Raw genomic sequence first — 20,789 nt, 5'->3', positions numbered from 1 at the left:
TGATTAGGCGTGGAGACTGAATGCCCCTCTGCCATCCTGCTCGCTCTGGGCTCCTGTAGCTCGTTCTGTAGGCATGCTGGCAGGGTAATGAGGGGCAGCATGCTCTGGATTTTCTGGCTGTCAAGACAGCACCTTTTACTGCCAGGCCTTTTCAGAGGAACTTGTTTTACTCCACCAAGGTCAAAGATAGCATCTTTTACAAACACTGCTTTCACTCAAAAAGCAGAGGCTTGTAGGATTTACTTCTGAGCAGTACGTATTTTAACCGTTCCTTTTACTTCCTCCTAAAACAAAGTTTTTAGTGTAAAATAGGATGAGTCATACTGGTGCTAGGCAGAACTGCTACAGCAAGCATATGGGCGTTTATGGTGCTCAGAAATCTGTTCATATTTCCTTTTACTGCATCAGTGTCTGATGCTGTGATATACAGGCTCCTGGAGGTACTTGCCATGGCATAGGGAAGCTGACATTTTGTGCATTTATCTCCTGATAAATGGATCCTCCTATCAAACAGTGAATCCTCTCACCTGCAAAAATACATTTTGACCAATATCTTTTCCGTTGAGCTATGGTATAGGTCATACTGTGCAATGGAGTTTCTATTTAACTTAGGAGTAGGATAGGTTTCTCTGACATGGAGCTAAATTATTAAAGTTTGACTCACTGAAGAAGTAAATTTAGGAGCTAATTTGTGATGTGAAAGTCAGGACTACACATAGAAGAAAAAGGAGCAAAAATACCTTGTATGTGCTAACATATGTTGACCAGATTATGGGACTTAGTAATTAGGTTCAAAGGGATCATGCTCACATTTTAACTCTCTTGTTGCATCAGATGAACAACATTATTAAGAACTGTGTCTCTGCTTTTAGTCACACAAGCTAACCAGTGCATACAGTGTATAGTTTACTGTTGAAATACACTATATTTCTATAACAGATAAGTATTTACTCTCCTTTCCCTCACTTTCCCCACACCTAAGGCAGAAATAGGACAGAGACTGTTTCTGTGTTCTGCTCTGTGTGCCTCCTCTCTCTGACACACGCATCACTCCTTGTTCAGCGTCCTTCCTAAAGGCACGATCTCATGCGAATTAATTGAAAACAAATGCAGGTACCAGCTACACATCAGAAAGGTCTGATGCACCTGCCATGTAGTTTTCCTCTCTGCCAGCCTGTGGAAGATGAGCACGTACGAGATCTTTTAGCTTTTTAACAACCCTATTCTTAGAATATGTTTTCCAAGAAATGCAGAGCAATCTTTGCACCGTTTCAGACTGTATATTTTGTGATTAGTGTTTCGTGAGTGATATTTTGCTTAATGATCTAACATCTGTTCTAGGAGGTTTGTTTTTGTAACTTCCCCACCTCCTGCTGAATGAACGCCAGAAACTTGTCCCTTTCCTCCAAGTCAATCAAAGCACTAATTGCATCATAATCATGGGAAGCAGCGGTGACTGCCGAAGTGCTGAAGACTCAGCAATCAACTCATAACACTCTGTTCACTGTTTCAAAAGAGAAAGCCTCCCTGTGCAGAGATGGGAATTTCCTGCGATTCAGATTCCTTTAGCTGACTCTGACTTTTTTTGCTTTGCAGGGAGACGACTGCACCGTTACCTGCGTGGCAGGAACCTACGGAACCAATTGCTCATCAGTTTGTAATTGCAAAAACGATGGTGCGTGTTCCCCCGTGGATGGTCTGTGCTATTGCAAAGAAGGTAAACAAAATTCAGATTTAACAATTGTCTGCAATTTGGCATCAATGCTTCTCCCCTTTTAAAGTGGCACAGCTGTGCAGTCAGTAACTCCACTATTTTCTTGTGCCTGTCGGTAATCCAACAGTCTGCCCAAGTATCAAAACTCAACAGGGGCTTGACTGTATGTTTTGTCTCTGCCCTGAACAGGGGCCAGACTTAGCTGCTCTGCTGCAAGAACAGGTCACAGAACTGAGCGTGCTGGCAGAGCCACAGCTCCTCTCTGAAGGAAATGCAAAGCAATCCCCAGACTGTTGGGGATTTTTCTCTATCACTTTGCTGCCCCATTTTTCCACGACTCAAAAGCCCCTGTTCTCCTCCCCATGCCCAGAGCGACACAACCAGGCAAGGGAGCAGAGGCAGCCTCCTGCCTGTCCTTTCTTTAGCCCATTGCACTGGGCTGTGCTCGGCCGTGGTTATCCTCACCAGACCTGCCCCTGACCTGCAGACTGCCTGCCTGTCTCCACCTTGGACTGGGCTTATTCCCATCAGCTTTCCTGGTGGGCTGCGATTCTGGCCGATCCCACCTGCCAACCCTACGCTTGGGACTGCGGGGTGGGCTCTGGCTGTCTGCCCTTGTTGCCTTCCTCAGCTCCCTGTCCTCGCTGTACCCTGACACTGTGACACCCCAGCTGTGTGCAGGTATCCTTTGTCCCCTGAGCTGGCATGGGGTTGCAGGATGCATCTGTCCTTTCTCTGGAGAAACGAGAAGTCTTGCCTGCTCCGGAGGCTGTCTTTTCTTCCCACACGTGTCCATAATTTCCTTATGTGCCTGGTAGTGAGCATAACCCATGTATCCAGGAATCACTTGAGAAATCTTGTACCGCCCCACAGCACCATACTTCTTACATTCCCTGTGTAGCAGTGCCTTCCCCCAGAACAGCACCATGAGCTATGCCTGTATGGCATACGTAAGCTCTAAAACAGAAGTGAGGCAAATAACGATAAAATCTGGCATTTCAAACATGAATTAATGGATCACTGTAGAACCCCATTTAATGAGGGTGTATAAACCGTGAGTTACTGCTCAACTCCATTACATACAGCTGCAGTGTAATGAAAGCCATTGTGCGGCTGGTAGTTAAGATTTGAGCCTTAATGGTTGGAAATGATGGCCTTGGTCTTTTTTTAGGTATAATAGCTTCTTTATATTAAAGACCATTCTCAAAAAAATATGAGGGAAGTAACAGGCAGCACCGAATGGCAAGTTTCTTGCATTCTCGCTGATGAGCAGGTCTGCAGCCTGGCAGGCGTTGCTGCACTCTCTTGCTGCCCGAGCAGTTCCCAGAGAGGCATCAGACACCTTAAACTGGTAAACAGCCAACACAGTGATACCTGTGCCGCCCTTCTGTATGTACAGTTGGGAGGTCATAATTAAAGGGACAATCTTTGACCCAAGGTAGTCTTAATTTAAACCAAGATCAGGAGGAAACTGGCCCTAGAATCAAAAAGCTGCAGTTTGCAAGCTGCCTTTCTTGCTGTTTCCACCTTGCTTTTTTTTGGTGAAAACATCCCAAATGCTGTTTCTCTCATATGTTTCTTTAGGGTGGCAAGGAGTGGATTGCTCTATTCCATGTTCAAGTGGAAGCTGGGGTCTTAACTGTAACCAGACATGTTACTGCACCAACGGAGCAGCCTGCAGGCCGGCTGATGGCTTTTGTCTCTGCTCACCTGGATGGCAAGGGGACTACTGTGACCAGCCGTGTCCTGTAAGTACAACTGGGATGGTCTTGCATCCCCTTGCAAACCATAGTCCGTGTAGCTCTTCTAAACATACAGTAGGTCAGTATCTCATTTTGTCTGTGGATATCTGAAGGAAATCATGTAAATAACAGATTGGGGTTCTAGCAGTCAAGTAGACGTATTATGCTTTGCATTATATTTTACCAGAGCTATTGCCGTGTTATCTACATTTTCTTGAACAACATTTTTTAAAGCGATTCCTCATTTGGTTCTATATAGAAATGTTAGGCACCGAGTTGTTTCTATCTTATCTGTTCATTTTAAAAATGCGACTCAGCATTAAGAGGGACATGATAGATGATTTTGTGCATTTTAGAATGAAAAACTGATTACTGAGAGACTTTTTTGTTTATATTTTTGGAAGGATGGAACATATGGTCTTAATTGCAGTGAACGTTGTGACTGCAGCCACGCAGATGGGTGTGATCCCGTCACCGGTTACTGCTGCTGTCTTGCAGGCTGGACAGGTAAAATCAGCAATTACCTTTGTAAACTTTGGGTGTTTTATTGTTTTGGGGTTTTTTTGTGGGTTTTTGGTGGGTTGTTTTGCTTTACTATTGCATCAGTTATAGCACTGGACTTGTGACTGCAAACTTTTAAATAATAGACTGAGACAAGATCAGCTGAACTTACCCATATGGTCTAGTTGACAGGGTGGTGTAGGGGCAGCGGTTGGACTCGATGATCCCTGAGGTCTCTTCCAACATGGTTGATTCTGTGATTCTGTGATATTTTAGCAGGGTCTGTTGCAATAGTACAAGAGGTGACGGTTTTAAACTAAAAGAGGGTAGATTTAGACTAGATATAAGGAAGAAATGTTTTACGATGAGGGTGGTGAGTCACCGGCACAGGTTGCCCAGAGAGGTGGTGGACGCCTCATCCGTGGAAACATCCAAGGTCAGGTTGGACAGGGCTCTAAGCAAGCTGGTCTAGTTGAAGATGTCACTGCTGACTGCAGGGATTGGACTAGATGACCTTTAAAGGCCCCTTCCAACCCAAACCAGTCTATGATTCTATGATATTTAAATCACTCATGACGGTGACAATAATTGGCACTCATTAAATTTGTATTCAGATTAGTTGAAGATGGCTCCAAACCTGGAGCCAGATGTTAGCCTTCTGTGAAAAGAATCATCAGGAGGGATGCAGATCATCTGGAAATCCTGCCGAGTTTTTCTCCTTGAATGGCCCTTTCCACAGGGTTGCAGTTGTGGTGCGGTGGATCCTGGGACAATCATATCTGGGGACGCAGACAGGTGTTTTCTGAATGCTGAGTCATTACAGCTGCTCCATCATACAAAACCCAGATTTGTCACAAAACGTTGTCTTTATGCTTTTCCCATGCTTCTTGTCACGCAGAAGGGTAGTTATGGAGAGCAGACGAAGGGTGGTTTGACATGAGTTCTCATGATCACACAGAGGCAGAGAGGAATATTCAGTGACATCTGAGAGTCCAGGCTGGAAATCTTGGTACAATCAGACCTGCACTTGCCTCCATACTGATATGTCTTTGCCAGCTTTTGCGAGCTAGCACAACAGCAGCAGGGGGCCAGTTATTGACTCAACCCATATTTCACACTTAGCTGCCTAAAATACTGGTTAATCTTCCTCAGCTCTCTGTAGAGGCCCTGGAGAGAAATAAACTCATATTCTTGCCCATAACTGCAGAACCACCAGTGGCACTGACAATCAAAATGCATTTGTATTAACAGCAATTCATTTGGAAAATGTAATTGTTTTTCAAAGAAATGGAAGAATGTATGGAGCAAGGCAGGCTGATCAGGGAGTCAGCATTTGGGACACTCTCACCTTACCCCTTCATTTATGCTTGAAACCAAGGCATGCCTTCTATTTCTAAGGGAGAGAACATCACCAGATGCTACTAGAAGCATGTAGCAAAAGCAATGAAATTATACCTAGAACATACAATGGAAAAAATCGTTTAAGAATTAAGTAAAATGCAAAAATAGAAGTTCTACACACCGCTTACAACAAAGCTACTTTTCAAAGGTACTGTGCAAGCATCTCTGAAAAGGGCATTTTTCCCACAAGAAAATCCATTTTGTGAGCTCACTACTATCCCCTCCTCCAGCTTGCATTCTTCACTCACTGGACTGCATTCATCTTTCTTTGAGCCTCTTTGCCATCAATATATCCATCTATCAGGCTTTAAAACTCTACTGTGCAGTATTGACGATCATCAGAGAAAGAGTTGGTAGGCTTTCCTGTGGTCATTATGAGTTTCTTGAAGGGAGAAAATGTTTTTCAAAAGGACAGTAAATTAAAAAGATGTATTTATACACACTTACTCTGAAAGTTTATTACACATCTTTCTGGATGTAGCATTTCAGAGGAAGCTGCAGAAAATGTACTTTGCAGACAATGCAGACTAAAGGTGGCGGCTTTTTCTCAAAGGCATTTGCAACAAATTCTCTGTACTTACTCCCATGCACATCTGTAAATGTACATCAAATGCAGATACAAATTACTCCAAGTAAAGGTAAGAATAATTTCTGATATCCTTCTTTTTTTAATTTCCATGTTGGGCAAGATAAATGTATATTAACTTGCAGAGGACTTACTGCAAACTAAGCAGTATATCCTTCAATGTGCCCCTGCAGTTCTGGAACTTTCTTCTTCAGGATCACATTTGAGGAAAATATTATGTTAGTATTTGAGACCAGGCTGGGGTTCAGATGTTGACAGGGCCATGTAAGGTGTGCACTGGAAATGTTGATAGACAGAGCCAGCGTGTGTTTTGTCAATTCTGCTTCCAATGTTTTTTCCACTTGGCTTAGCACCAGACACAAGGATGAATTCTGCTCATACTAGTTTGCAGGTATGTAATTTAAGCAACTCTTCAGCTAGATAATTATATTTTCATATTAAGGAGTATGGCATCAGTGAAAGATTAATCTTATCTGTAGTTGTTGTGAACTGGGCCATGATGTGTATTGCAGTGCATTTTATAAATACAGCGTGATAAATAATTCAGGCTTAAATTTTTGCTTTCTGAATTTGGTACTAATTAGGCCTGGCCTGAAAAAGATCAGAAAAGTTCAGGATCATGGAACATCTGAAGGTTTTCCTGCCCACTCACACCAGACAGAGAATTCATGTGGCTTTCTGATCCTAATAGCCACAAAACTTCATCTGAAACAGCATATTCTGTATGTTCATCCCACACGTGGGACTCCCTCTTGATGTCAGTGTTCTATGTAAAGATCAATGGGAAGATTGAACCCATTTTCTTTAAAGTGGTTTTCAAGATGTTACTGATATAAACCTTCAGAGACTGATAGGAGCATGGAGGAAGACTGGAAAAGAAGAAAAAAGGCATGTAAAGAGTAGCATACAATGTAAGTTAATAGCAGTCTACCACCCTTTTATTATGTTATGATTGCCACCCATGAAGACTGTTATTCAGGACAGTGCCCTTCCATGGGTACCAGCTGGGGGAAGGTAATTTTCAGGAGCTGAGTGTACCTGGCAGAGGGGAAGACGATGAAGAGATTCCCACGTATCAGCCAGGAGATCACAAAGCTGTGCAAACCAGCTGTATGCATAAATAAGCACAGTGGCAACAAGCTGCTCAGAGACGTGCATGCACAGGTTCCGTTAAGCTCAGTGGGGAATTGCACGTGTGCAGCCAAAGGCTGAAGTTAGATCAGATCTAAAGATGATTGTGCCCTGTTGTTATTGGTGAGAATCACCCAGCCAGGTACACGAGCACATTGTGCCACAAATGGCTCTGCAGATAGCCTGGCAAGCGTAACATCTGTATTAAAAAACTAAAACCACAGTGGCAAAGGGCTCTCATGTGATACAAGCAAAGTGAAACTTGTTCAAATATGAGCCAAAATCGGATCTGTGACCTGCTGACGCAATGCAGAGCTGAACTTTTCTCCACGTGAAGGAAATGTCAGATGCAATAACAACAAGGGCTCAGCCCTGCGTTGAATGGAGTTGTACCTGAAGGGAGGTTGTAGTGAAGTGGGAGTCGGTCTCTTCTCCCAGGCAACTAGCGATAGGACAAGAGGACACAGCCTCAAGCTTTGTCAGGGGAGGTTCAGGTTGGACATTAGGAAGAATTTCTTCTCAGAAGGGGCCATTAGCCATTGGAAGGGGCTGCCCAGGGAGGTGGTGGAGTCACCATCTCTGGAGGAGTTTAAGAAAAGACTGGACATGGCCCTTAGTGCCATGGTCTAGTTGCCATGGTGGTGTCAGGGCAATGGTTGGACTCGATGACCCCAGAGGTCTCTTCCAACCTGATTGATTCTGTGATTCTGTGAGTTCTCCACCTTGCACCAGTACTGCATATGCATAACCTCACATACATAAATAGTACCCTTAAAATCAAAAGGAGATGTGTTCATATCTCTTGCTAGGTCAAAAAGGAAAAGCGTAGCCCCCAGCAGGATCAAGCCTTGACTGATTGTTTTCTAAAGATTAATAAGGGTGTCTCTTACTCCACATCTGCCACACATTTCAGATACACATCGCTTCTGTGCTCGCAGCTCTATGTCTGTGTGGATGTGTGCACACAGATACCTTAAAGCTTCCAACATACTAGTCATTTGTGGAAGAGGTGTATTTTGTGTACATTCAGGTTAAAATGAAAATGCTTGAAAATGGAGTGCTTTGGTGCTAATTGCTTTTGGTTAATTAGGGATCTTGCACACACTGAGTCCTCAGAGAGAATGGAAGCACAGAAAAGCTGCGTGGTGGAGCTTTTCCTGGGGGTCCTTTGCAAGCAAACAGGTCCTAGAGGAGCAGGCATCAGTCTCTCACTCAGATGCAGCCTCTCCTGGATGCTCAGGGACAGTGATAAGGTCATAAATTTCAATTAGGCTCCTCTTAATAAATAACCTGAAACTGGACAGAAAAGGACTGGCTGCCCTGGTAGTCAGAAGCTAGGGAGAACATGGGGAGGCAACGTTGCTGTGTTAGGTGTAACGCTGCGTGGTTCTGGAAAGCACAGATCCAGGGTTTTGCAAGCTGAACTTCAAACTCCACCAGCTCGGCCCTCTCTCCTCAGGGTGGCTGCCGGCAGCATGTGCCGTACCCGAAATGGCTGCCTCACAGATACCAACTAGTTGTTACTACACAGACTTTGGTTGGTTCACTCTGTACAACCCTCAGTAATTAAATTGGTCATAGCTGCTGGTCTGTCCTCTAATTTCTGGAGGTGCTGCCTTCGTGCTTGGCCTGAGCCAGGGTAGCTGCAGTCCCTGGGAAGCCAGATGCAGCCAGCACTCAGCCCGTCTCTAAGACCCGAGTCCGTCCGACATCCCACTCACAAACGGATTACAGAAAGGAAAGCCACAGGCCTGGCTGATGCTCACAGCAAGCTCGTTTCCTCCCTGTAACGAGTCAAGGTGCTTCAAGTTAATTGTGGCAGCGTGTATTTTGTTAGCCTTTCAGATATTACAGCGGGATAAAATAGGAAGCGATCTGCAGGGGGATGTATTGCGTTCCTTTAAATGTTAAGGTCAGTTAAAATCCTGTTTATCTGAATTCCTTTAATCTGAAACACTGTCTTATCCAAATCTTGGCTCTGTCTTTCCTTTTTTTTTGTATCGTGCTCTGGTTTGCAGAGAACGCTGCCATTGCGATGCTATCTCAGTTACCCACTGAAGTAGTTCACTCAGTAGCTTTTCTGAACATCCGAAGCTGAAGTTTGTTCAGTAGATTTTAACATCCCAAAAATGTGTGGGGAGAAGGGAATGGTACTGTAGATGTAAGATGGAAAACATAGAAGTGTGCATCTCATAGTTAATTATAAAAGAACCCCTCAGAGATTTTCCTGAGTTAATCAATCAGATGGCAAATACAGGTATGAAAATGATATGTGGTGGTAAGGAAGAAATATCTTGTCATTGCGTTGGTACTTTTCACCTTCAGGCTTCATTCATGTCTCATAGGAGCAGCCTCTCTCTTTGCTGTTACATATGGGAAATAAAAATATATATTTCACTGTCCTGTACAACCTCAATAACTTTCATACGTTGCCAGCAACATCAACCCTAATTGTCTCCTATCATGGCCAGAAATATTGTACAGTAGTTGTGGCAGTCTCGAGTTGTCGGGATTTCCGCGTGTGATTGTGTAAGCGAGTTAATGGGGTCAGGAGGCGTCGGCTGGTCACAGACAAGGTGAGCTTTGAGGAATGAGACTTCACATTTGTGAGAATTTGCAGGCTGCGAGTGACATCTGCACTGTCACTCAAACACAGAAACATGTTTCTTCCCTCCTGTGGACACATTAATTCAGGAAAACTGATAAGGCTGTTACTCAAGGGACGGCCTTTTTGAATTTTAAAGAAACAGTGACCACTTTGGAGTTGAGCTCTAAGGTATTTTTAACTTCGATTTTTCTGAGTTCTTTGCAAGAAGATGGTATATCTTTGAAGAAAAAAAAAAGAACCTTTCCATCTGGCTTTCCATAAAATGCATTTTATTTGTATTAATATGACTTTTCTTCCATTCCAGCAGTATCCAGTTTATAACCTTAGCGCCAGATCCTGCCCTCAGCTGTGCTAAGTTGAAGCCAAAATAATTCTATTGTCATTAATAGATCAACTCCCAAGAGCATGTGGATATAATCGTTGGTGACTTTTCCATGCATCTTTAAAACCAGAAAAAATCTAGGACTTGTTTCATGCACCTACAGGTTTTTAGCTGAAGAGATCCACAGTATTTTAGAATTCATAATGTCGTGGATTGGCTTTTTTTTGAAGTCAGACTGTTTCGTACTCTCATGGTTTCTAATACAAAGCCTAAAATATCAGAATGGAGCAATAGTAAGTTCCTACTGAACATGCATTTTCTAGATGTCTAATCCCATTATCTAAACCATATTTTGCGCTTATCACTGTTGGCAGTCTTATCCCAGATTTTTAAATTAATAATTTATTTCTGTGATTATTCTGTATCCTTACATTAGCTTTAAACAGACAGAAAAACTAGACATTTTTAGAGTCAGTCTAAAATGGTGCATTTTAGCCTCTCTTCTGGCCTCTGCCTTTTGAATGTGGAAATCTTCTCTAAATGAGTAGGTATGCTTACTCCCTGGATTCGACAAGTGCCCTTTAGTCTATGAATGTAACATAAGCTTATTAGAAATTAGCTTTAATTTTTCATTGACTTAATTTCAAGTGAGTTGATAAGATTTTAATGTTAGGCTGTGCTTAAAAATTCTCTCTTTGACAGGAACCTTTAAGTATGGCTCCTGCTGATATAGGGCTAATTTTAAAAAATATGAATTATGAAGTTATATCAAAGACTTCATTGATGTCCTGACATTAATTATGTCTGTGCATTCCTTGGCAGATATCTAGGGGGCTCCAGATTCTCATCTAAGTGAGGTTTAGTTGTGTTTGTCCTGCACCAGATTTAGCATATGTTTCACCTTTCGTGAAATCAATTGGATTTTTGCCACTCATTCAGTGGGAGTTGGACCAGACCCTTAAACTATAATTAGAATTTGCAGTAAGCCTACCTCTAAACTTAAGCATGCATGCAAATGATTGTAGTATTAGTCTTATAAACACAGAAGAGTTACGAGTTCACTTATCTTCGTACTTATTTGGGGGTTTATTTTCACTTATTAGAGGACAGCTTTTAAATTTATGTGAAAAGATATAGCTTGGATGGCGTCCTGGATTATGCTAATTTAACGGGTTCTAAAAAAATGAAACTTGGTGCTAGAGATATTAACAATTTTCCATTTTAATATGGAAGCATTCTATATATAAGCTTGGCTGTGTGTACAATGCATTCACCTATAAATAAATGTAGGCGAGAAGCAGTGAAAAATTATTTATGAACATTTCAGCAGACTAAATACTGGATGCTGGCGTGCTGTGTGTGAAAGAAGAAACACAAAAGATCATTCAATAAACAGCCAGCAAGCTAAAATGTGGTGTGTATATATATATATGTTTTTGGTGAAAGTGTTTGCAGCGACAAATGTTGTAAACATCTTCCTTCCCATTGTACACAAAGGAGAAAAGGTTGAATTTCAGTCAATGTTAGGAACCACGAAAGGCTTGCACACGTTCTGTTGTACAACAGCTGCGTTCTTAGCTCATGGCTTAGCTTGGGGGCTTGAACGTTTGAAAGTCAGGAAAGCCATATATTTTTTCCCACTTAGAAGCCCGTCCATCACCTTCTGATGGTCTGCTTGGATCTTTCCCAGGTTTCTCTTCCTTCCTGGCCTGAAACCATATCCAGAGTTTGAGAAGTAGCATGAAGGAAGCATCACAGAATCACAGAATTACAGAATCACAGAATCACAGGTTGGAAGAGACCTCTGGGATCATCGAGTCCAACCATTGCCCTGACACCACCATGGCAACTAGACCAGGGCACTAAGGGCCATGTCCAGTCTTTTCTTCAACCCCTCCAGAGATGGTGACTCCACCACCCCCCTGGGCAGCCCCTTCCAATGTCTAATAACCCTTTCTGAAAAGAAATTCTTCCTAATGTCCAACCTGAACCTCCCCTGGTGAAGCTTCAGTCTGTGTCCTCTTGTCCTATCGCTAGTTGGACATCCTAAAGGTGAAGGAGGACTCCACAGGACTTGACTCCCTTTAGTGCTGTTTTCTTCCAGATCTGCCCTTTCTGCTAGTGGCAACTTTTCTTCCTGCAGTAGGGCACCCTAGGGAATATCCTGTAGCAAAGGGAACTGGATGATCCTTAATTGTAGCAAACATTTTGACTTACTCAATTTCTTGTGAGGTAGGTCTCTTGCCTCAAAAGCTTTTATTGCATCAATTCCCTGAGTTGGATGATTCATATCTGGAGTTTTCTCTAGATAATTAAAAATAGGGGTACGATTAGTGCTCCACAGAGGTGTATTAGGCTGTAAGTATATTACTTTCAGAAAAACACTTACATTAATGGGTGCATAAATCGCCCATGCAATGATGAGAGGAGAGACAATTTAGAATTTTTCACTGGCTGCAGGGAAAGGCTTATTCTTCATTATTTAGGACCAGATCATGGAGCTTTCATTTAGACTGATGGGCTGTTACACACAGGAGTCACCCCTCTGAAGCCCACCGGTGAATGATGCTTAACCAGGTAAGTAAGGGCTCTACCACATCAATCTGAAAAAAATTCACAGTTAGAAAAGCATTTTGAAAGCACCACAAAAGTTCATAGGTAGTGTGAATGTGGCTGCTGTTCTCTCTGTTGAATAGTTTCACCGTATAAAAACAAAAAATATCTTATTTGCAGACTGGATGAGCAGTCATCAATTCTTAACGTTTCCATTTAATTTTATGAGAGATCCCTTTATGTTTTCTTCCATCTGCTGCCCTCCCCAAGCAGATTTTCTCATTCTTCAGCATCCTTAAATGCTGAGCTGTCACGAATTGTGCTGTGACATTGGATCTGAATCAAATACTTCAGGGTCTGCCTCAGGTAGGATTAAACATGAAGATGCAAAAAGTGATAGAAAAGCATCAAGTATTCTTTGTGAACCCTTGTTCGTATGCTGTCATAACACCTTCTGAACAAAGCTGATTTAAATAGAATTTATAGGGAAAACATAAGTGTAACAGCAATGAGACTACTGGGGAAAGAGAAGACAATGAGGTTAAAGAAAACGTGAACGTATGATTATAGAAATCATTATCAGAAATAAATGCACGAGTTAGGAGGGCAAGGCAAGACTTCCAGGTGACCCCAGCGGACCCTGGCTCTGACCCTGGCAGGACAGCCACGTGCCCAGGAACCCCTCCGGGGTGACGGCTGGGTGGGAGATGTGCTACTGCTGCAGGCAGGACCGTCCTGTGTGATGGAGACCAGAGGGGTGGTATTGCACGAAGGAGCAGTCCGTTCTAGAGACCACATGCAGTGATACATTCCCATACCTCTTTTCAGTACCATCAAGTGCTTGCTGGCCCACTTTCTGCAATAACTTATCTAAAATAGCCTTGCAGCTGTAATCATTAGGCTATTTTCTGCCGTTGAAGCAATATTGCTGCTGTTGTGGTTTTGCCACTACGTGCTGTGTCACCAGGTAGACAAACCACCATTAAGAATTAGTAGTGCCAGAGAGAAAAGCTACCAGGCATCCCAGATCAAAGCCAAGCGTGACTCACCAAACGTCAGGCCCCGCTGCATTGCCTGCATAAATCCAATGCCTATTTCTGCATAAAAAGCAGTTCTTTCCAAAGCTATTCAAATGCCAGAAATAAGAGATTATTATGACTTCATGTCATGTTGAAAGACAGGTGGAGGAGAGCACGATGTTTGTGTTGGATTCAGATGTCTGCTGAAATCATTCCTGTCATTGCTAATTGATGTTGCATCTGTCTTTAGATTGGGACTATTGAAAAAAAAAAAAAGCTGAAGATCTTATTCAGAGAAATAATTACACTTGTACACTGGTAGATATAAAATTAAAGTACATGGGGGGAAGGGAGCCACATCCTATAATTTATCAAATTCCTACGTTCCTGAAAAATAATTAGATGCTGGGCAGCATGCAGGCCCTGCTGCAGGGGCTACTGTCAAGGGGATGGCAGTGGTCGAAAACAGGCGACTGGTTCTCATATATTCTATCCATTTTTGCGCTTCTATTGTGTCTGGAGTATTAGTTTCCAACTATCATCTAGAGACAAGGCAGAAAAACTATGGCAGGCTTTATTAAGAGCTAGAGACGTAATCCCCAAGCCCGAGTGCAATTGCACAAGTAAGCTGGAGAGGGAAAAAAGGGAATTCTACTTATGTCTGGCTTTCAGGAATTCACCCTCTGAAGTCCTTCAGTGTGATGTAGTTACAGGCAGTACTAAATCCACATTACTTTGACAAATTTTCATTGAAGCTGTTGAAGATTATTAATGGAAGCAGTATATGAAGTAGCTCTTCAATAGATGCCTTACATCCCAGTTGTATGGCTTGGTTTATTTTTTTTCCTTTTTCTTTTTCCTGTTCCTTTTCATGCTCGTTGTGTGGATGCTAGTTGAATTTGTCACAGCCCGATTTGTAAATTTTAATACAAAGGACCACCTAAATCTGGTAAAAATTTAGGCTGCTCCATGTAAGCCAGACACAAGCTTGTATCATATCAAGCCACCAGACACACACTTCTCTAGCCACTATGCAGCAGAGCTGGACTACAATATATGATATATATTATTGTCATACAACATAGGTGACTTGATGATTTTCCGTCAGCCAATGCTCTTGCCAGACACAGTAGTGACAGGACAAGGTGGAATGGTTTTAAACTGAAAGAGGGGAGATTTAGATTAGATATTAGGAAGAAATTCTTTACCATGAGGGTAGTGAGACACTGGCCCAGGTTGCCCAGAGAAGCTGTGGCTGCCCCCTCCCTGGCAGTGTTCAAGGCCAGGTTGGATGAGGCTTTGAGCAACCTGGTCTAGAGGAAAGGTGTCCCTGCCTGTGGCAGGGGGGTTGGAACTAGATGATCTTTAAGGTCCCTTCCAACCCAAACCAGTCTATGATTCTATGATTCTATACCTCTATCCCTGCCACTTTCCTTTACTAAGATGCTGTCTTCAGATTTTCACTGGAAGATCCCCACACAACCCTACTGCTTTACCCTCAGGAAGCCTGTGCTTGAGATACGCCAGATACTCCCCATGTCCCAGACAGCTGCTGTTTTGCCACTTGGTAGTAAACTATCCTGGAAGGGCCCTTAAGGAGAAAGAGCTTAAGGAGAAACAGCTCTCCCATGTCGTTGTCCCTTAAAAGAGTGCAGTCCTGGCTGCTCTGGTGGGTTAAGTCATTCCAGATTGTGTTTTTTACAACATACACAACAGCAATTCAGGCACTTGGTCCTGTTTTTCCTACCCACTGTGTGTGCAAAGGAAGATGGTGTGGGGAAGGGGGAGTGAAGCCACTCCTGGGACAGTCAGCTAAATTCGATGTAAGGGGCAGTCCAAAGGACAGCAGTGGAAATCCTACTGCAGAGCAGACAGCGGCTGCAGAAATCCAGCACCCTGAGTCCACGCCAGGACACAGAGGTTTGGCGGCTCTTGTTTCACAGCAGACTCTGCTCTTACCTTGACTCTGGCTTACTGCATGAGAGTGCAGATGTCCTTTGCCCACATACAGTGGATAACTATAATTTTATGTCAGTAAGTTATGTGAATTTCATTTATAATTCACCCCCAGAACATTGTTTAAGAAGGTCTTGGAAGTGTAATTTCATACCAGTATCTGCAATTGTGAACTACAGCCTCAGGCAGTAAGATAATTTCCTGGTATCTAGGCAATAGAGTTTATGTATAGAACGCCTTCCTGCTGCTTCAAGGACTTCTGATGGTTGTCTTTCTAATTTCTGCATCATGCTTGTGAAACAAGGAATTTGTTCATAAATTAGGAATCTGTGGTTGTAACGTGAGAGAATAGAGAGATGTGTCAACTTCAGCGTTTTTTCTATTTCTGGAAATTGAAAACTAATTGCTTATCAATCAGAAATGTTCATCAGCAAGTTCCTAAGTAAATATTAAAGTTCTACGTTAAAGAAGCTTGCTGCTTCGCTGGCTCTGATTGTGAAGTAGCTGGGAGGGATGGACTCCTCCTTCATATGCTGTCAAGTTAGGCAATTGTAAAATTAAGGTGCTTTTTTTAGCACAATTCCATAAGACGTGCATGTCCAGATGCAATTTTAACTTCTCATTTACATTTGCAATTCAATGTGTGTAGGAGCCTCCAAAAGTGAAGTCTTCCATGACAATTAACTTAGAGTAATATAAAGTAATAAAAATTGATTACTGCAGCTTCTCAGTTGTTTTGTGAAAATTTATAAATAACTGACTGCTGTAATGGGTATCGGTGTCTTCTAGAAGGTTTCCTTTTCCCCCTTTACATTTCCCTACAACAACCAGCTTCACAATGACTCATTGCCTTCGTTAGGAGCGGGAAGACATCCCTCATTATTCATTACTAAAGGAAGGTCTTTGCTGCTGCAAAGAACAGCCGTGGCATTCTAATTCAGCTACCTTTCAAGAGAAAGGAGGCAATGTCAGCCTTCCCCAAACTTTGCCAAAAGAGACAAGAAATAATGCTGTTTAATTGTCTCCCTTTATAAATAGCCCATTCACAATGAGAGAATTGTATTTTCAATACTGCAGTCAGGAGGAGAAGATACACATTTTTCTACGTTTGTGTCTGAATTTCATTTCTGGGAGCTTGCGCTGAGACTCTCAAAACATTAAATGAACATATATATGTGTGTATAAATATGAAGTGCATTTATTTATTTATTTAGGATTTATTGTATGACTTCTTAATTACAGAGTACTGTAGATGTATTACATAAATGCACAGACAAAACGTTTATTGTTTCAGTAATCCAAGGGTATATTTGATTTCAAAGGGAGTAGGGAAGACTGTACTAAAATAATTGTTTTTCTTGATTTTAGTAATACAAATGTTCCTTGCCTCTTTTTACATTCCTTTTTTTTCAGATTTATTTACTTAGACGTTAAAGGATTGAGCTTGTATTATGTTTTTACTGTATTTTAATGTGGTTTTTATTAAGCTCTACAGCTTGGACCGTGCCTCTTTATAAATAAAGCTATGATCATGTATTACTAGAAACCCCATTTCAAACTGTACTTTTGCCAGGCTTGGTTAAGATTTTCTAGGAAGGGACATTATAATTGTGTGATTAATCTTCAGAAAAGGGAAATTTTGGCTCTGCAGTATTTCTTACTGTATTAACTTCAGAGATTTATAAAACCAACTTGAAACTGCACTGTAAGTGTGTTTATAATGACTTTTAGCTGATTTAATAATCCTCAAAGTTTGGTGACTGTACAGATCACAGCTTCACAAATACAGTCCATTACCTGTAGCATCCAGATGAAGTTATCAGAGGCGGAGGCTTGGGATTGTGTTTCTCCTTAGCGATGCACTAATCCAACCTCTGGCTGCGGCTGGGGCTCTCGGAGCCCTTGTCTGCATTGATCCCATTATGCAGGGGGGACATGTGCATGGATGATAAAGGACGTCTCCATGTCGAAATCTAGCTAGGGCGTGTGTATGCCATCAAATCTTGGTGGTACAGTTGTAAGGCACCCGGTGTGGTAATGTTGTTAGGAAAATTTTCAAGCCAGCCTGTGATTCATTTTTCCTGTTGTTATCGGTACCCACAGCGCGCTGCTGCTAATGCCACTCCCTGCAGCGGGCAGTGCTGAACGTCTCTCTTACTTCCTGATCCCACAAACCTTTTTCAAACCCAGGAGCCCTTGATCATGCAAATAGCTCTGCTAATTGCAGGTATTGGTACTGTCTTATCCCAGTGGAGTAAGAGCCTCTCGGACAAGCAGTGGTGTGCAGGATCAATCCTTAGGTTACATTTCTATGTGACAAGCCATGGCACGAGGTTGTTTTTACAAGTTACCAGTTAAAACAAAACCAGTTGAAACTATGCCAGCAGCCTCATGTTAAGCTTTCTGGCTGTGTGCGTCTTGCAGTGCTTCCAAGCTTTGCTTTTCATAATAATAAATATCAAACAACAACCCTGGGAATCAATGGGAGCTGGATTGGCAGGTCTCAGTCTCCTTTTAACATGCAAATGATCAGCCTGTGCCCACATATGGCCGCTTGCTAGATCAGGACTTGGTTCATTAACACAGAACTCTGGGAGCTCTGGGTGGATGTGGGGTATGTGCATAATAACCCAGAGCACAGTGCTTTAAGCCAGGAACTGAACGATGCACAGCGTGGAACTGAGTTTACATATCTTCAAGAATCCAAATACTGGACATGTTTTTGCAGAACCCTGATTTTTCTTCTTTTGGTCTTCCAGTTCTCAGCAGTTAAGTAATCAGGCTTCAAACAACTGCCTATTTCCAGACCAGTTATTTGAGATATTTTGTGACTTTAAAGCAATTCCTGACCTTCATCTCTCAGATTACATGCAGAGTTTCTTTAATGGTGCTAAGGACTGAACAGGAGCCCACTAACACCTACAGAATTCACCTCTTCGACATTTCCTTAATTTTCACTTTATTAAGCAGATAAAAGGATAGCTATTTCCTTTCTAGGCTCCCTTGTTTGCTCTGTGATGTACTGTGAGATATCTGTCCAGCCAAACATTTCTTTGATCGCTGAACAGAGTAAGCTGTGTGAAACCTAACGTGTGTCTTTGCGTCTTTAGGCATCCACTGTGACAACATCTGCACGCAGGGCCGCTGGGGACCAAACTGCTCCATCTCCTGTAACTGTGAGAACGGGGGATCCTGCTCCCCAGAAGACGGCACCTGTGACTGTGCACCAGGATACAGGGGACCCTTGTGCCAGAGAAGTAAGATTTTCCACAGTTGTGGTGGCAGAAGCAAAGCGGTTAAAAATGCTCATTTATGATACTGGACAGACGGAGCCACAGGTTTCTGACCTGCTTTAGCTCATGACTTCCTAAGGGCAAAAGCTAGCCTAAAAGATGCTTCTTGACTGAGAAGTCAAGACTCTGCTGCATTGAGTCGTGCCTTGTGTTTCTTCTTCTGGCCTTCCACAGCACCTGGAGGTCACAGGTGACCTGAAACAAGGAGCAACGCCTTTACATACCAAACTTGGCAGGATCTGGGCAAAACCAGATTTAGATAAGTGATGGTAAATTATAGGATACCTATTAAGCAGAGTCCGCTACAGCCCGTCACATAATGACAAGTGATGAGCGTTGGCTATCAAAATAACAGGACAATGTTTTCTTATATGCCAGAAAAAGCAACACAGCAGCCTGAAATAGCTCCTGTCTGATGCTCTGCTGCTACATATTAAAATGTGCCGAGGAGATAAAAATCCTCTCATTTGCTTTACCTGGGAAGCTGCATTTGCCCCTTAGGGACCCTTATTCACTGATCCAAACTACACGCAACCATCTTCCTGTGTAAACAAGAAATGGATTTGTCTCTTTTCTGCAGCAACTCTTCTTCCTATAAGACATTCTGCATGCCCAGTTCATATATCCCCTTTGATTTCACCAGTTACACTTGACACTAGAACACACTCATCTCTCAAAATAATTTATAGCTGACAGTTTTTATTTAAAGCCATTATAACGATGACCTGTAGCACTGCTGTAGTTAATGGCCTATAAGCATTTCCATTATAAACCCCAATTTCCAGGTGCTTCAGCATATCTATGTAGCTGTAAAACCTCTCTCCAAGGCTAAAATGTGGTACTCAGAGCTTCAGGGAATTGGGAAAGAAATTGTTTTACAAACTTGAAACCCTAAGAGTGCCAAACTTCCAGAAGTTAATAGTTTCTGACCTTTCTGAGATGAAAAAAAACCAGCTTCGTTTTATCAGCTGATGGCATGTAGGCTACAAGAGGCAAACCATGTCCCCAGCTTGCAACTCGAGTGATCAGGCTGCTCCCTGAGGACATTTGCTGAGGACCTAATGGGATCAAATTTTCCTCCCCACTGGGGTGACAGCAGAGAGGTTCTGTTGATGCTTCTGCTACTGCCTCGTGTTGCTGAAGTGCCTCTCTGTGAATACACGTCCAGGGAATTCAGCTTGGTCCCACTTCTTCTGTGGGATTCAGGCTCAATACCACTTTGTGAAGAGGTGAAGGTAGCTTTAGCCTGCTAAGTCTACTCTCAGAATTATTGCCATTTTTCTCTTAGGAATTAATTTAGAAACAGCATTTAGCCTGTAAAGGGCAGTACTGAAGATGATACTCAGCCAGCTTGTTCTGTCTGTGTAATCAGGATTACATGAGACACCGGGATAGTTTACTGCTCTTAGGCTTGTAGAAATGTCTCCAGGAATGATCCAGGTTGTTTTATAGCCAGTGCATCATCAACAAACCTGTCAGCTAAGTTCCAGCTGGAAATCTCCGGTAGTGTAAGAACCTGACACCCCCTGAGAACGTACAGACCGAGAGAAAAATTCTCATTCGGTGAAAAAATAGAACGGACATGATATAGTAACCACTGAGCCAGAACTATATAACAGAGAATCACAGGAGTAAAACTAAAAACATATAAAGTCATTTTTACAGTTACTTACTGCAATTTAACATTTCTTTGTGCTGATCTGTAGCAGTGGATGTTTGGGCAGTGGATGGTTTTTCATTCTACATGTGCTTAGAAGCAACAATACGCATTTATGAGAGATAGTGAGCCATAATCTTCACCCTATACCCTATGGACAAATTCTATAATAATTTCAATCCAGGTTTTAAGCAAATCAACCATACAGTTCATGACAAGTTTACTCAGCTATCCGGTATGATTACTGATGCAAATTAGATGATTTTGTATGCTGTTCCCGTAATTAGCATTTTTAGATTCTGTTCA

General features: G+C 42.4%; 1 protein-coding gene across 2 annotated transcripts in view; it reads left to right on the top strand.

Annotated features, from left to right (window-relative positions):
- Positions 1–20,789, top strand: part of MEGF11 (multiple EGF like domains 11) — a 211,858-nt gene that overhangs the window by 145,435 nt on the left and 45,634 nt on the right. For both annotated transcript variants that reach the window (XM_068409942.1, XM_068409943.1), the window contains exons 10-13: positions 1,597–1,717; positions 3,299–3,462; positions 3,861–3,963; positions 18,644–18,790. In XM_068409942.1, the coding sequence (XP_068266043.1) occupies positions 1,597–1,717; positions 3,299–3,462; positions 3,861–3,963; positions 18,644–18,790 (535 nt within the window). The remainder of the gene's footprint in view (positions 1–1,596; positions 1,718–3,298; positions 3,463–3,860; positions 3,964–18,643; positions 18,791–20,789) is intronic.

The sequence above is a fragment of the Nyctibius grandis genome, chromosome 11 (assembly GCF_013368605.1).
Source record: "Nyctibius grandis isolate bNycGra1 chromosome 11, bNycGra1.pri, whole genome shotgun sequence".
Classification (NCBI taxonomy): Eukaryota; Metazoa; Chordata; class Aves; order Nyctibiiformes; family Nyctibiidae; genus Nyctibius; species Nyctibius grandis.
Note: the sequence above shows the minus strand (reverse complement) of the source record. Positions and strands in the feature narration are given on the sequence as shown.